This window comes from Chamaea fasciata, unplaced genomic scaffold, assembly GCF_029207755.1.
Source record: "Chamaea fasciata isolate MVZ Bird 193981 ecotype frontalis unplaced genomic scaffold, bChaFas1.0.hap1 SCAF_8, whole genome shotgun sequence".
Taxonomy (NCBI): domain Eukaryota; kingdom Metazoa; phylum Chordata; class Aves; order Passeriformes; family Sylviidae; genus Chamaea; species Chamaea fasciata.
In genome coordinates, this window is record NW_027094093.1 from 10,595,085 (window position 1) to 10,612,828 (window position 17,744).

General features: G+C 39.5%; 1 protein-coding gene across 1 annotated transcript in view; it reads right to left on the reverse strand.

Moving 5' to 3' along the window:
* Positions 1-15,065, reverse strand: part of LOC136293059 (uncharacterized) — a 32,463-nt gene extending 17,398 nt beyond the window's left edge. Inside the window, exons 1-6 of the mRNA XM_066189314.1 lie at positions 15,034-15,065; positions 14,531-14,850; positions 10,531-10,670; positions 3,839-3,974; positions 3,538-3,749; positions 1,212-1,389 (exon numbers count right to left, since the gene is read on the reverse strand). Coding sequence (XP_066045411.1) covers positions 3,688-3,749; positions 3,839-3,974; positions 10,531-10,670; positions 14,531-14,850; positions 15,034-15,065 — 690 coding nt within the window. The 3' untranslated portion in view covers positions 1,212-1,389; positions 3,538-3,687. The remainder of the gene's footprint in view (positions 1-1,211; positions 1,390-3,537; positions 3,750-3,838; positions 3,975-10,530; positions 10,671-14,530; positions 14,851-15,033) is intronic.
* Positions 15,066-17,744: the final 2,679 nt, after the last annotated feature.

A 17,744-nucleotide genomic window follows, 5' to 3' on the forward strand; every position in this document is an offset into this window, starting at 1 on the left:
ATTTTAGAGACATTTTACAAATATTTAAAACATTCACGGATTATTTTCCTATGCAGATTTTTTTCTCAAGTAATTTCAACAAATAGAAAGAAAACACCTTATTATTTATTGGAAATTTTTACAGAACAAAAAAACTACTATCAGGACCAGCACACCAAAGTCTATTCAGTTACATTTTCAGCCCAGTAAAGGAAGAAGACCAGTGTAAAACATGCAATTTGAAATAGCTCTGTGTGAGATACAGGAAATATAAACAGTGAAGGAAATCATCTACAAGAACAACAAAAGCCCTTTAAAGAGCTCACCGTCTCATGAAAGTAGATATGTTCTTTTCTGCAAAAAAGCTCCTTACAAATCCATACTTGGCGTTTATGTTGTCAGTTTCTAACTAAGCCATCTTTCCAGGCATGTTTATAATCTATCAAAAAATCGGCTTTAACAGGAGTTCAAACCCATCTCTTTTAGAATTCTTCACTGTATCAAGTACAGACACATTTCAGATAGGATAGGAGGAAGATGATGAAACTCTTGCTGCAGTTACCATCCTCTCTCTCCTGGTAACCAGAGCAGCTGCTTTCTACCACAGGAACTAACTGCTTGTGTAGTTTAGCCCTCCCTTGTACCTCCAAACCCTACCAGAGTGCACAGGAAACACACGAAGAGCTGACTTTAACTACAGACAAGAGTTGAGTTTACTTCAAATTCCTTTTCTATTTTTCTAAAACAAGCTCAAGAGGATATACCATAATTCTTTAAAAAAATCATCTTCTAAATGTTGCCTAGTTTTTGCCCATATAATCAGCAACAGGATTTACCCAAAACAGTCTCAAAACTGCATTAGCACAGAGGCAGAAATAAATTTTCAACTTGCAAGTTAGTACACTAAAAGTTTTAATCTCAACTCTTGGTAAAATCATTGAAAATTTCTCTCTTCACAAGAAAGCAGATATGAGTGAGGATGTAGGAGAGGGGATTAGCTGGTAAATTAGTAACATCTACATTTTCTATTACTTTAAAGCATTTATTTCCTATCCTTTACACACTTCTAACTTTCAGCCTATTCCACCAAAGTAGAAAGATTGTAATCGGTAAAGTACAGCTTGCTCCACATAGTGGCAGTTAAAAGGGAAATACCATGTGATAAAGAAACAAATTTTAAATAACTTCTCTGGCTATCAGCAGAACAATAGTTCATCATTCCCATCACACACCTGATTTTCCAAGTCAACTTTCTCTTGTTTCTTGGATTCCAGTGGCTGCTGGAGTACAACAAATTTATCTTGAACCTCCCTCAGGTTTGTTTGTTTCTTTCTTAGACCATCCATTGAAATGTTTAACTTTCTTTGAGCTTGATTAAGCTTTAGCTTTTTGGGTGCAATGTTTGTGTGACTGTAAATAAAGACAAAAAAGAAATTAAACATCTGAAACACCCTTCACTCCAGGGTTTTTTGTTTTGTTGTTTGTTTTTTTTTTTAAATAAAGAACATGAAGATGAAGGGAAACCTCAGCAACTCTGTAGCTCATGCAATATTCCATTTTATAACTTCTTATCTGAAGACAATTGGTTTTTACTTAATCACTTGTTTCTGTGCTGATACTAATTTATACAGTTTCTACATTTTTTTTACTGGAATAGCACATTGAAAGCAAAGAAGGTTTATACTTCCAAACTAATTTGATCACCATTTAGAATCCATTATAGATTTGTGCCAGTAGAAACACACTAACAATAATATGTATTAAGTAACACTAAACACACACATCCAGCCAACTATGTACACAAAATAAAATAAAATATTAACAGCTTTTCACAACCAAGGATCAATTTTCCAGTTTTGAGGATTTCACTCTTTAATACGGATTTTTTTCTCAGGAGAATACTGGATGTAACGTGTACTGAAAATATGTTCTTCATCATTCCAAAAACAAGCATGAAAATAAGCTAAAGATGTCCCTAGGACCAGCAGAAGCAGAATTTGATGAGTTTAGCCTCAATTAATGAATCCCCTCTCACACTGGTATAAGTTGCAGCTCTCCTTTAAAGTCCACCTTTTAAAATCATTTTCTCACAGTAGCTATTACAATATTAGTAGCTGTTCCCAAACTGAGGAGTCCCCCAAGCATGCAGTTACCAATCTTTTAGCTGAGTGACAAAACACCTTCTCAAATAAAGGCATGCTGAATAAGAATCCTGCCATGACTCAGCTTTCAAGGGCCACACTGACCGTAGTGCCCAGAGCAGATTTACTGCTCAGCTGGCAGCTCCAGATGTTCCAAATTAGAAACAGCATCAAACAAAAGCACACTTCTCTTCAATGCATCAAAGGCAATGCCTACCAAAAAATATCCTGTGGGCTTGATGTGTCTACCAGAAACCTCCAAGGACATTTCAAGAATGCCCCAATTTTGTGCAACACTCTACGAGGATGTTAATTTTGTTGCTGTCTGAAGAGAATGTTGCTTCCATGCCTTCTTAGAAAAATTCACAGCTGAAAACAAGGCTCTGCACCTTCTCAAGTATCTTACATGAATTGATCTGTATTATTGGTTTTTTGCATAAGTATCCCACCAGTAATTTCACCTCTCTTTTGGTGTTAAATTACACTGATAGCCTCACCCCTTTAGTGAAATTTAACTTTTTTTTAATACATACTTACATTATCATAAAACTCCATGGTTATGACCCATTAAAAAAAACCCAAACAAACCCCCCTCCCCACAAAAACACCAAAAAAACCCACTTTTTTGGCTCAGTGTTGTTAAGAAACAACTGTATGGCTGCTGAGACACTCATTTCAATTCAACCCAAATAAAGAAAAAAATATCAATTAATAGATAGTAAAGTATCAAACAGAACCACTGATTTTTAAACGAAACATTACCTAAAATAAGATCCTACTAACAGTATTGCAGAGTAAAACTGTCTTGTCTAGCTATTGAGGAAGCTAATGGACTTTCTAAATGGTAAACAGAAGCAATCATGACCAATAATTGTAGTCATGGTTAATGCATGATCCCTACTTTTTCTTTATTATTGTTTTTATATTTCACATAAAATGTCTTTTGTATTACAGGAGATCTTATCCTAATTTATGTAAAACATTTTATCCTCCCACTATCCAGTAAATACATTCACATTTTTCCAGTAAGTATTGTCAATATTATTTTATTTGTGCCTTATAAGTCAATTAAAATCTTTAACTGAAATTCTCATCCCCATAGCATTCTTTATCCTGCAGCATCACAAAACCAAAATGCAATCTCTGAGTGAACAAATTCTGTGTGTAACATTCCCTGCAAATTCAGCAAATGCTCTGAGACTCAGCAGAGATGAAGCAAGTAATTTTAATTAAAAACTGTTTACATCTGGCTACTGGCCATTCTAGTTAGCAATCCATAAAATGATTGTTCCAGGTATTCTCTTATCAGCAGAAATTCTCACTGTAGTGTAACCATTCCCTGTGTGAGCAAGCAAGCAGAAATTGAAAACCTGTGAACAGAAGTTACCTTCTAATAGGATTGAGAGGTATCACTCACCTCCCAGTAGCACCCCAGCTGACTTAACCATTCAAAGTCACTCTCATCTTTGCCTTTTTTGCTTCCTAGAGATGCAAGAACATCCCCAGCATAAATATCAAGCTCCACAAGGGCTCCCAGAGTCACTCAATTCTGCTTAGACAGCTCTCCTCACGCCAAGGTGACAATGTCCTCAGTCTGTCTATTATCCTGTCCCAGAAAATCCTCTGGTGCTGGAAAAAAAATTAGAAGTTAAGAAGTTGAAGGTCTGGTCTTAGGCGTGATGATGTTTTCTTGCATTTCTTATTTTTTACTATGTTACCTTTATTTCTCTGTATTAAATAGTTCCTTCTCACTATGTCACCTGTCCAATGTCCTTCATTCACCAGTAGCTCAGCAGGGGTTTGAGATGCTTGTTTTCCTTTACAAACCCAAATATAAAACATCAACCGGCTTATCTGCAAATAAAACAGCATACACAACTTAATTCCTGCAACAGGAAATATCCATGTCCTTTTCCTGTTTCCATTTTATTCTTTCCAACACTACCTAAGAATATGTAATTAAGAAAAAACATCTGAACAATTTACTTAAAAGACCATTTAAAGTTAGATTAAAAAAAAAAGTTTATCCTCAGCAATAATTCTTGTGTACTACCCCCTGCAAGATGCTTCCCACTGTATTTACTGAAGATCAGTTTAAAGATGTAAAACTTTATTACAGTCTCTGTAACATATAAACTAATAAGGATATACAAGAATTCTCTCTTCAACAGCTAATCCACCTCGAGTACACACAGAGTTATTATTTATACCTTCCCAGCAATAGCAAACATTTAGGAAATTGAGTAGAGCAACCAGGTACAACCTTAATACAATAGTTTTCTGTGGTTAGAAAAAAACCCAAACAAAACCAACACCTTTAAGAGTTTTTTTCCTCACAATATTTCTTATCCTGTTCTTTGCAGTGTAGGGATGTTTCTCTGGGACTGAACTGGCATTTTGGGTTTTGTTTCTGTTCCAGTTTTGGCTGGCTTTGCTCTGCATTCACTGCACACTGTCAAGTCTGTGTATGGGGACCCAACCCCAGTTCCTCTCCTTATAGCAAAGGTTATACTACTTAACAAGATCCCTACTAAATACTTGCACATCAAGTAAGGTCTTTGGCCTTTGAAAAAACCTCAAGAAGTTCCTAATTAGATTTAAAAAAAAAAAAAAAAAAAAAAAAAAAGAATCTGGGGAAAACCAGATGCTTTTTCTCTGAAGTATTCATTTAGTCCCTTGAGAATTATTTCCAGAAATTCATTGCACTTCCTCAGTTTTTCCAGCATCTTGTCTGTTGCTACACTGTCAGCACATGTCTGCTCTGGAAAAGTAATTATTCCAGATAAAAATACTATTGTCTTTTCAAGTGAATCACCACACAGCACTGCAGAAAGTCTTAATCAAAAATTAATCTCTATATCACCTTCTGTTTTACTCAAAACATGGTCAGGTTTATAATTTACTGACCTTGCTCATCGCAGAGCTCACTGGAGAAGTAGTTAGGCAGGTTGTATGAAATTATTCAAAATGTGAACTATTACTTCTGAAAATAATTTCCTAACAGAGTCAATTGATCGAGGAGCACAACTCCCATCACTCTGTTGGAGCAACAACAATTTACACTGGCTATTCAACTGCATCGTGCAATTAAGCAACGTGAACAGTTCAAACATTTTGATGGATTTTTTAAAATGTAGTTTTGTGACAACAACAAAGTCACACATTTTAACCAGCAATCAAGTATCACAATTCAATGCAAAGAATAATCCTTCTTTCCATATAAAAGCTATAAATAAATACACAAGATATAAGAATTACTATGGCAAAGTTGTACGCAGGCAACACTGACACTTCAGTACTAACACTACATTTCCTAACTAATTACATATTTAAAGAATTTTGTTCTCAAAACAAAGTTCTGCTTGTTTTATGAAGACAAGAAATTGTATTTTTATTTCTTTTCACAACAGCACATGAATAACACTTGTCAAGACACATTGCTGAATACTGGGTTTCCTGTATTTGTACACTGTACAGATGACAAAACATACATTAAGGTATGGAGTGCTTTCCAAATTCTTTCTAGTGTTTTCCAAATTAATGTAAATTATTAGAAAAGCTACTGCATAAGATGAAAGTTATCTCAGTTAACAGAAATGCAAAAAAGACCTTTAAAGAAATACAGTTGTCTGAACATCAGGTTCTGGCATTTAATGTGCCTTATGACCCATTTATAGCCTAACCATCATTACAGTTTTTAATCCTGCTCACCAAGTATGGGGTTGGGGAACAAAGACACACTGAAATGTAGGAAATTATGCAGATTTACAATGAAGAAATCAAACCAAACAAATGTTTCTACTTAGTTCCAGTATGGGCTTGAACTTAAACCATGACTGAATTTATTGTAGTTCAGTTCCATGCCAGGACATTGTGAACTGATCCAGACCCCTCACACTGCAATACAAAATGTTCCATCAGGGCAAAGTCCTGGCAAGGAGACCGATCAACACCAATCCCCTGCTCCACTTCCCAAAGCCCGGGAACACAGGTTCTGCCAGGGCACCTCCTCTCCCACCCAAACCAGGGTGCATTCCCAGAGTGGTGCTGGGACAGCCGAGGTGAGATGGAAACAGAGGTCACCAGGAATGCCAGCCCACCCCGAGGTGCCCCTGCAGTGCGGCCAGGACACACAGATCCAGGCTGAGAACAAAACAACTACAGCATAAAACGAAAACCCGTCGTAAGAAACTCCACACAGATTCACAGGGAGAATTTCAGCCTAATCAACCTACTGAGGGCTTGCAAGGACCGCTGACAGTGACAGCAACGCTGGACGTCAGAGAACAAAGATGTGCCCGAACTATTCCCGGCAGGAGCAGCTCTGCCAGAGCCCGTCACAAGAGGAGACTCCGCTGTCAGGGAAGGCTCTGGCGGAGGCGGAACAGCCTCACCGAGCAGCAGCGGGGGTCGCTCGGGGACAAGGACACCTCGGGACACCAAGGGCACCGAAGGGACAAGGACACCTCAGGAGAGGCTGCACTGCTGTGCACGGCCAGGGGTGCAAAAGTGGCCCAGAAACAAACTCCTCACGGGGAGCCAAGGCAGACTGGACCCACAACTCCTTCTCAGTTCCAGTTTGGAGAACTGAATAGTAAATTCCGAGTTCAGTTTCAGCCCGAAAGCTCTGAATGTTTGATGCACGCCAGCAATATGCATTCAGCTCTAGTTTAACTCTCTGCTCAAATCTTTGTTACACAAATCCTTCCCATCCCGTGACAAATCCAGACCCGGGTGCCGATCTAAGCGATGGTGATGGGGTGCAGCTCCCTAACTGCAATAATCACAGCCTTCCTTTGTGCAGGAAACACATTCACCTTGTGCCTCCTGCCTCACAGCACAGCCAACTGCAGAAACTTCATCTACTCACAGACAATCACGTCAGCATGCCAGCATAGCTCATAATTAGGTTTATAAAACAGTTTATAATGCACAATTGTATAACTTCATTCTCAAGAGAAAAGTGGGGTTTGTTCCCTTTCTTAGGAGATTTATCAACAGCAAATGGAATAATTGCAACTGGTAAAGCAGATCAAAGCAGTTTTGCCAGGTCTATAAACGGCATTCTTTCCTGCTTGTATTTTCCTTTCATTTGAGAAAAAGCTAGGGAAAAAAATAATTTATGCTTCAACATAGTTTCCTATTTACAACTAAGGTATGAAATAAAAAAGGGAATGGCATCATTCCCAGTCAATCAAAACATCACTGTAACTTATTTTGTCAGTGACACTGCCAGTGTCAATTGCAGGGGAAAAAAAGTATCGAGAAAAGCACATAAATCAAGTGTACAAAAATAGTCTGACTACCCTGTTAAAAGACCATCAATAATCTGGTTTCTAAATGTAACTTTTAATAAATCATAGATAGCCTGGGATTTTTTTTACATTTGCTTTTTTTTTTTTTCCTTGCCTTTTTTCCCCTTTTGCTTTCTTCCCTGGGAAGACAGAAAAACTTCTGTACCCAAGATTTTCTTAAAATTTATGGGAAGTGGAAATTAAATCACTAATTTAAACCTCATCAACACGCTTTGCTTATATTAGATATTTATAATGAAGGAATAATGTATGATCATTCAAATTTGCAATGAAAAAATAAGCAAATAAAGCGATTTTATTACACAATGTCATATAAATGCAAAAAAAATCAGCCTGAACAGAGCCAAATTAGCTTTCTGCTTTAAGAAACACCGTTCATACAGTGTGGAGAGGAGCCTCCTTTAAAGCCACGAACCTCAGACACTGCATTTGTGGAAGGACAGTGCCACCTTCTGGAAACGGATGCCCGATGCTTTAGCCAACATCAACCTGGCACTGTTGGACTTCTGGCATTTATGCTCTCCTGCACAAAAGATGAATTTTTTTCCCCCCCTGCCAGTGATGGCACGTACACATTCAAAAAAAAAAAAACTTTTTAATTGAGTAGGGCTGAATATCTGAATTATATGATTTTATCAAAATGGATCATTCAGCACACAATATTCAGAAATACCCAGCAAATGTTTCAATTTCTTGCCTTTTTTTTTAAATAGTTTAGTAGGCCCACTTACAAATACATTAAAAATGCAAGATCCTACTAGAAATCCCTCGATATTAGCAAACATCTTCAGAATGAAGGCAGGTTTTTTGAATCATTATTAGAATTATACAACAGGATTACCAGAATCACAAGGTAGCTGGTATTTCCATGAGGATCAGAATCTGCAGAGCATGCAGAAAAGGAGTTTGGGAGAGCTGGACTTGCTCCATTTGGTCAAGTGGAAATTAAGGTAGAATTTAACTGTAGCCAGTAACAGGTACAAATCCTTGCTTGGGAGATTCAGCTTGGACAGCAGGAAAAAAATTATCCCCAAGAAGCCCTAAAGCCTCTGAAGGTAATCTGCAAGAAATCTGTGTTCCTGGAGATTTCTGAAATTTGGATACACAAAGCTGTATCACCTGACCTGATGGAGTGGTGCTGAAAGTTTCCGCTCTTTGAAAGGAGTCAGATGAACTCCAGAGGCCCCTCCCAACCAGTTTCTCTGACTCTGTCGGAACCAGAGTTTTTAAAGAACCTAAGTAAGGAAGCCAAGATGGAACAGAAAATGGATTACTGTTTTATCAGAAGCAGATTTTTTGGTACCTACTAGAAATTCACTCTATACTCTTAAGACAGCAGTATGTACCTGAAAAACTGACTTCATCAAGTCTTTCAGTCAAGTATTGAATGATGCACTTTCCTTCAGGCATCTGAGGCATGATGTCAGAACTGAAAACTGGCTCCAAATCAAGCCAAGCAGCTGAACCTTCAGCCTTTCATCCAGAATCTCCTGTATGAAAAGCAGCTTTCCTCTGCATTCCCTACAGAGGGACATTGGCTCAGATGCATGAATTGGTGCTCCCAGCAAAGCATTTTCAGTAGGCTGCTGAGACCTTTGGGGCAATTTGCATATTCAGCAGCAGGTGCAACAGGTGCTTTAAGATTTCAGCAGATTTCACCTGATATGATTTCCTGCAATAACAAATGCCACGTTATTTCCTGCAGCTGGATCATTTGTAAGGTCGGTGGCAGGAGTTCCTGAGTGAGGCGATTCCAAAAAACAAAGAGTACCAGTGAATAAATGCAGGACATGTTTTAGCATGTAATAGTATTTGTGGATTAATTCCCTCTAACAGAATATGGAATCTTGTTTCTGACAAACACCCAAGCCCAGACCACTGTTTGTGTTTGCTAGGATAGGTTGAGATCACAGAAGAGAGACAGGAAAGCAACCTAAATTACTGAACCAAAACTAAGCAGAAAGTCCTGCATATGGGACAACAAAAACACGTGGCTTTAATTAAAAGATTTCAAGTAGTAAATAACTCAATACTTAAGTAATATTTTATTTCTGACTTCAGATTCTAAGTGTGGATGTGGAAAATATTTGGTTGACAGATTAAGAAGCAAAAAATTCAAAGTCCTTTAGTCTGTCATTTGTTCTAAGTAGTCTCGATTTTTTTTTTTGCATCACTTAAAAATTATTTACCACCACCATTTGTCACTTACTATCTCACCAGTATCACACAGATGTGATGATAGCAGTTCTCTCTATTCCCAATTAACTGACATATGCAATTTGCAAAAAAATGTATTTTAAAAAAAGCTATTTATAATCCTAAAACAAATACCTATATTCTTCTTTCCCATATAGAAACAGGAAATGTTTTTTACAACTCTCATACTACTGGGCAATAGAGGTGGAATTATTACCAAAAGTGCATGCTGTTAAAATAGATATTGGGTATTTGTACAATAAACTCATTTGTTGTACAAATATACAATTCATTCACCACCATCGGAACCATAGCAGCAATTTTCTCAACAGCACACCCATACACGGGCTGCATCAAGTCTTGTTAAATTAAATATGTGAGAACTTATTTAACTTCTTCCTTTATTCACAGCCACAGTTTCTAAACAACAGATCATTGTACCCAACATGTACCATTTCATCTAAAAAAAGTCCCTCCCTCATCTTTTAGCTTCTGGTACCTCATCCCTGGTGACCTTGCTTCTGCCAAGAGATAGAAAAAAAATGCAGTTTCCAAGGGAAAGGTTAGGAAGGTCAATTAATTTGCTTACACCAAAATGAAGACAAGGAATTTGGAATTCTCTTTGGCAGCAGTCCAGAATTCTCCATGCTTCGTTAGGTTCCTAAAAGAGCAACCATTGTGTAATTGCCTGAATCTCAAAGACTGGAGCAACAGTCTTGTGGTTTTGAAGTAATACCTTGCATTATCACTGTCAATCATCAAAACACTCTGAAAACTGAAATTATGACATTACCATGGCAAGTTTACTCTTTTTAAATAGGCAAACCTAACTATTTTACATAAACAAGGAAGGAGCTCTTACTCTATGGTATTGTAGCAATTAGAGAAGAAATACTTACTGGAATGCACATGTAGGGATATGCAATGAACTCTGAAAGAGCATTTCTGCAGGTCAGTGGGAGTTGTGAGGTACCCGTATTAGCTAGATATTCATAGCCAAGCTTTCCAGGAAAGGCTTCTGAGTTTTCACAGTATGGTTCTGTTTGGGGGATTTCAGAAGGAAGTATTTCATTGAGAAAAGAGACAAAACCAGATTAAAATCTATGCTACTAAAATCTATCCATCTAAAAGATGGAAGTATAGAATTTTGAACACGATGCTTAATGTTTGAATTTATTTTCTGCTTTGGAAAAAATATCAATCTTTCATCACATCTCTGAAATTTGTGTTGTCTTCAGTTTCTTCATCACCTTTACATAAGCCCTAACATTTTTAACTGTTGAAGAGCTAAACAATTCAGTAGCTTTATATTTTAAGTAGAAAGTTTAGACAGTATTCTCTTAATCTTCAACCTTTCCATTTCTACTTTGGATATATTTTAGCTGGTTAAAAAAAAGGTATTGATACAATACATCTGCTGTCTTAAGTACCAGAGTGTGTTAAAAATATTTAGGAACATCTCCAATGCATTAACTTCCATATCATTAATTAAGAGTAAAAATCGGCTTGAGGGGATTAAATAGTGTGTGTCTGACAGGGGACAACAACTTCATCCCTTTAAAACAAGATTAACTTGCTGCTTAAGGAGGATAAACAAAAGCATTTGAAGTATCTTCACTTTAGATTAAGCAGAAGAGATTTCTTCTTTGCTTACAATAGTTGGTTATGTTCTATTAGGGAAAATTATCTTTATCTCTTTTCATAATGTTTAAAGAAAGGAGATCCTGTCATAGTCTGAATTTTGACAATGTGGTCTGAATATCATCTACAGATGACAAAATATGGGTTCCTGATTCTCTACAGTCAAGAACTCCATTTAATTCCACTCAGGAGTCCTTTCCATTAAAGCTTTATCAATTGAATGTTCCTGGCTGGCTGCTTCACCGACAGGCTCAAACTTTTCTAGGAATGGTTCAAAATACAAGTTAATGTATGACAAAACATTTAAGACTTCAAAAGGAGACAGTGCTAAACACACAACTTTGGACATCTTTCCCAGTGTCTTTCTTGTAAACCAGGACTGTAAATCACCTGGGTTAGAGGAATGTGGCCTCTCAGTTCTTCTACTTGGAGTTTAACTTGCCTTGTTATTGCTTAATGCATGTGGAGAAATGTGGAAGGCTTTGACAAGTTTATACAGCCCATGCCAGGAGTTTTCTACATTACTTCTATTTATCTGGGTTCACTTCTCTGGCCAGTCTGTTTTCTGTTGTATTCCACAGTCACATCATTGAGATGACACATGAACTCAGGATCATGCAGGAACAAATTACCATGCTCAGTAAACTTGCAGTCTAAATCTCAGAAGGGGTTTCATGCCAGTATAATGTTACACATTCCCCATGATGAAATGCAATTTGTTCATTCTCCAACACAAAATTATAGCATAACATGTATGCATCTTAAAGGCACCATATTCCCATAGAGCAAACACTGTACTTTTTGCTTGAAAAAATTGCTGCAATTATGCCTGATACTCAACTTCACTGTAGCAAAAGTTCAAATCACTCAGACCCAAATTCAGCTGACCACTGAGGCACGCACCTGTATTCCAAACATTTAATACCAGGCACATGCATCAGAACTTTGCTGAACAGCAAGTGACTAAAGACAAGTCACATTTCAAGGGTGAATGTGCTTTGCTGAGCTGAAACATAAATACATCAAAGAAACAGCAGGGGGTTGATTACTGAAGTGATATTTGTGAAGTGAGGAGATGGGATTTTATAGTTCCCAAACTGCAAACTCCACATCTGCTAAATTTTAAATGATCATTCAACAAAGGCTGTAAAGGCAAAATGACTTTACACGACTTGCCAATGAGTGCTTTTTAAAGTTTTCTTGTGAAGAAGTAAATGCATATTTCAAGCTCTCTACACCTCAGGTTTCAGGTCTTTGATTAGTTTAGTGTATTGAGAATGGATATCAAGTCTTCCATAGCTAATTCAATTGCTTGAATTTAATTCTGGAAAACCAAGAGATACTCACTGTTTGAGTACACTGCCTGCTCAGAAGCCTGCAGAAAACGCCATTTAATTCTTCTGGCATGTTGCCCACACTACAGAAATTACTTGCTACCTGCTGCTGACACTGACTAGATGGGCACAGGAATAAACCCAAGCCATCCTATACGAACACAGTGCTTTCTGAAAAACCACCTTAAAACGTCCAGGTAATGCCCATATCACTAACTAAATACCCATATTACTCTCTAAATACCAACATTACGAACCAGCCACACTGCTTGCTACCATACTCCTCTGCATCTGTGACCTCCAAATTTTTTTGATCATACATCCCTATCAGCAAGAAATTTTTGAGCACACCCCCTCAATATATGTATATTTATTTACAGGTTGTACACACCAGCTTCTGTACTAACACACACTATACACAATAAAACATACACAAAAGTTGGACCAAAAAACCAAAATAAATTAAGATGAAATTAACAGTATTAGAATCTTTATTAACTTTTTATAAAATGTTTTTTCTTTTAATAATAGTACTATCATTACCATAAAACATTTTTTCTTTCAATAACTTTTAACTAACAGTACTATCATTACTACTATTTTAAGTGAGAACGAGTGTGTGATTGAAGATGCTTCATTAGTCTTGGTTCAATACTCTGAGATTCAAAGGTCTAAGTTCAGTTTATTTCAACACTTTGTTTTAATGGCTGTCATAGCTGTAAAACAGAGTTTGATGACAGATTCAAATGGAAGAATTGCATCACTGGCTGGGCTTAATAAATCATGATTCCATCCACCAGTTATGCAAAGATATTTGTTAAAATTCATATCGTTTATTTTCACCTTGCCTGATGTCACTTTATTGTTCTTGCAAACTGACTGAAAGGTATTGCATTTTTTAATTTTTAAAATCGCATTGAAAGTTTTCAAAGAGATGGCACAGAGCCTCGTCCAGCAGAGATTTGAAGCTCTCCAAGACCACTGCTTCCCCAGGTAAACTTCTCCCCCGCTTCACCATTCACTGCAAAGAATGTCATCCCTGTGCCTGGTCGGAATTCCCCTCCCTGCGAACTGAGGGAGCTGCTCCTCCTGCTGCTGCAGCAAAGCACCGAGAGGAATCCGGCACCGTTTTGTCTGCGGAATGGAACTGCATCCCTGCACCACATTATCTTCTCCCTCAGGACTCTCCTCCAGCCCCACGACCAGCCCGTGGGGATCTGATGGACTCGGATGTATCAGCAGCTTTCCAGCTGACGTGGGTAAAATCACCTGAATCGATCAGGTGACTATGAACTTTGAACGTGCTCTTTGTTTCATTAGTCTTACCTAATGAAACTGAAATATAAAGCTCAAGTGGCCTTGATTTGGGTAAGCACTACCTAGCAACAACCAAAACATCGGTGTGTTATCAACGTAACTGTCACACTGAGTCCAAAACACAGCACTGTGCCAGCCACTGAGAAGAAAATGAACTCTAGTCCAGCTGAAACCAAGACAATGACACAATATTTTGTACTTTACACCAAGCTGAGGACTCGGTACGCAAATTCATTTCTGTGGTTTCCAAAGGGACGCCTGTAGGAGAGTCACTCTCTGGAAACCCTACAGGAACAACAGCCCAAACCAAAAGCATCTGTTTAAATCTGCACTGCTAAACCAATTAAAGGAGATCTGGGCAGCTTTAAGGAGGACTGTCGTTTGTACAACCCTGTTTTGGAGACCCTGCACACAAACAGCGCGGTTTGATAGCTGAGTGCCAACGCCCTGCGCTTCAGCGGGACTGAAGCCTCCGCTGCGTGCCAGGCCCTGCCCACAGCGAGCGAGGGCTGGGCTGGCAGCGATAAAACCCGCCATGGCGGGAAGTTAACTCAGAAAAGAGTGTTCAGTAAAAAAAACCCAAAACCAAAACCCAAACGATACGCACCTTCCCGCTCAGAAAGCCCGCTGCGGCTGTGGGAGCCCTCAGCGCCGGCTGTGCAGCGGGACCGGCCCAGCTCAGCAGCGCAGCGAGGCGGCTCCCGGCGCCGCAAGCCTGCCCTGAGGTTTGCTGAGCCCGCGCTGGCCTCGCCGCAGCTGTGCCGGTGACAGTCGGCTCCCTCGGCAGCGCTCCCGGCTGAGGGGACGGAACCAAACTTCCACACAGGATCTGCGGCTGTGCCATTACTGCACCGCGACTGTCCGCCAGCGGGAACAGCGTCAGCCCCCGCTGTGCCGGCCAGTTTCAGGTAAGCACGGTGACCGTGGCTTTGAGCAGCACGGTGTCCTCCTTACCTTTATAAATAACCCGTCCATGTCAATAAGTGAGTGCCGGGGCTCGTCTTTAGGCAAAGCAGGGGGGCAGGTGCGTCGGCTAAACATGCAAAGAACTCAGCTGTGTTTGCAAAAGGATGGCTGCTGAGATAGAATGGGCTTGGGTGGCTAACCCACAACACCTGCCGAAGGTTTTCCACGTGCCTCATCTTGTGCACAATGACTTAGGATGTAAACAACCTGCCCCCACAGTCCTGGAAAATTACAGCATACAAGAAAATATAAATAAAAATCTAATTCAGTTTCAAAGGTAGTCAGTGGGTGTTTCGTCCACTGAATCCAATGCTTTGACCAACCTAAATCAACTTCTAACACGTTGCTGTAGCCAGGTTTGGATTTCTGTGGGATCTGAAACAGCTTTTGCCATGTTGAGTAGTTTGTGAATTTTAAATGAGGTTTCTATATGTTTTCACAGCAATATATAAAAGGCAGCACTACCTTTTACAGAGTTAACCTGCTGAAAAATCCCTACAAATGAGCTCCAGTCGAGGCCTGTAACCAATCTTGTGAACTGCACACAGAGCATTATGAGTCTAGATAGGAAGTTTTAAACATAAAAGCCCCTTCACTAAAATGCCACAGGCAAAGAACCACTAGGGTATTTCTGCTTTGTCCAGCTGTAGAAGGCTCAATATCACCTGGAATTCCCAGTGCATTTTCTAAATCCAAGCCAGCACCAAAGCCTGGTTTTGATTTTGAAATGAGAAATACCCTCATACTCAATCTAGCCTAGGGACATTCAAACAAGCTCTACTCTGTTCTGGCTATGATATGGACCAGCCCAGCTGGAAGCCATGCAAAGGGAGCTCCTGCTATTTCAACTATCAGAAGCAGTAGCACATTAAGCAGACCCTGCCATCCACTGCGGGGCCTGGGAGTCCTTTTACTTGAATGTCACATTTTGGGGTTTGTTGTCTGATTAGGAAACTGGAAATAGCCTGCTTGTACTCACTCTTCAGAGGAAGACACAGATTGCTAATATGAGAAACGTTCTAAAGAAAACCCTTACACATGTAGTATTTTTATTATCAGAAGAACTTTCTTCTTGCAAACAAGAATAATGCCTACCTTGTTTATTCACTACATGGGCTACCAGATAAGAACTTTAATGACATAATTCCTGTACCTGCTTTTAATTATTAAAAGGTTTCCTCATACTCTCATAGCACATTACTCATGGGTAGATGACTTAGCAATTCAGCTTTGTAATATTACCATTAAATTTGGTAGACTTTCTACACTCTGATTCATTCTGTATCTTGCTCATTTCTGCAATGCTGAGTGGACAAAGCAGTATTTTCAAGCCTGTCAGCTGCCAGGTTCTTAATGCCCAGGATGAGTGGTTTGTGAAATGAACAGAAATTGCACACTGGTGTTCTGCCCCAGTTTTACAAAATATTTTTTGAAATAACTTGCCTCACTTGGCAAGAGCACAAGCATGGCTGTCCTAGTAAGAAGAGGGTCAGTTATTACCATATAATGGTTTGGGTTGGAAGGACCTTACAGATCCATCCAGTTCCAACCCTCTGCCATGGGCAAGGACAACTTCCACTAGACCTGGTTGCTCAGAGCCCCATCCAGCCTGGCCTTGAACACTTCCAGGGATGGGACATCCACAGCTTTTTTCAGCAATCTGTTCCAGTTCCTCATGATCCTCACTGTCAGGAATTTCTTCCTATTATCTCAGTCTACTCCCAGTTTAAAGGCACTGTGATGCATTTCTCAAAGATGCCTCCTTCCTTAGGACTTTTGCAAAGGCAGAAATTTCAAATTGTCAAGAATTAACAGAAATTAATTAAACAGAATAGTTTGTTTTCTTGATGTGTTGTAAAAAATAGGCATCATTCCTGGTAAGAGTTCATACTGCAAGAGATGTAAATATTTGGATAATTTCTGAACTTAATGCTGCAACACCAAAGCAAACATGTGAATACACTGTTTCTTTCACTGAAAAGAAAGCCCATTGGTGCATTTCAAACAATGGAAAAGCTTTGTCAATGAAATGTGCCATTGGAAGAAACACACTATCCAGGCCACCAGGAGTTTACCCTCCTCTTTTGAGTGCAATTCCCTTTCTAAAGGCCACTTGTTTCGGGTTTTGTTGTTTTCTATTTCAGCCATCTACTTGAAAATGAAGCAAATGTACCATTGGTGCCCCAGGAAGTTAATATGTATAACAGAGATTCCATTTAGGCTGTCTTACAGAGCCATTCAGAAAAGACACTAGAATTTAACATAACAAGTATCACCTCAGTTAAGTACAGTAAGACATAACCAGATCATTACAAATAGGAACATCAACATTTTCTACATAAACCCCAGACACATGGAAAACAGTTCCAGGAAGTGAGCTGCTAGTGATTCACTAGTAGTAGTCAGCATGGATTCAGCAAGGGGAAGTCAGGCTTGAGCAAGCCTCTGCAGTGAAGGGACTGCCAGGAGCTGAAGGGAGAGCAGCAGGAGACCTCAGTGAGGTCCCTCTGACACTCCCCAAAAGGTCCTGGTTTATGATGATGGGCAGAGCATGCTCTTGGCAAGCTGCAGGGGACACAAAACCGTGAGTGGTTGATACACCTGTGGGTCCTGCTGCCATTCACAGGGACCTCTGCAGGCTGAAGAAATGGGCTGTGGAGGAACAGCCCCATTCACTGATACAACCTGAAGCCATCCAGCTGGGAAAACGCCTTTGCAGAGAAGGCCCTGGGCTCCTGGAGCTGAACAGGAGGCAGCAACGTGCCCCAGAGAGGGCTGATGGCGTGGGCTGCACCAGCAGGGTGACAGAGGTGATCCTTCCCTTCACTCACACAGGAGCAGTGCCCAGTGTGACA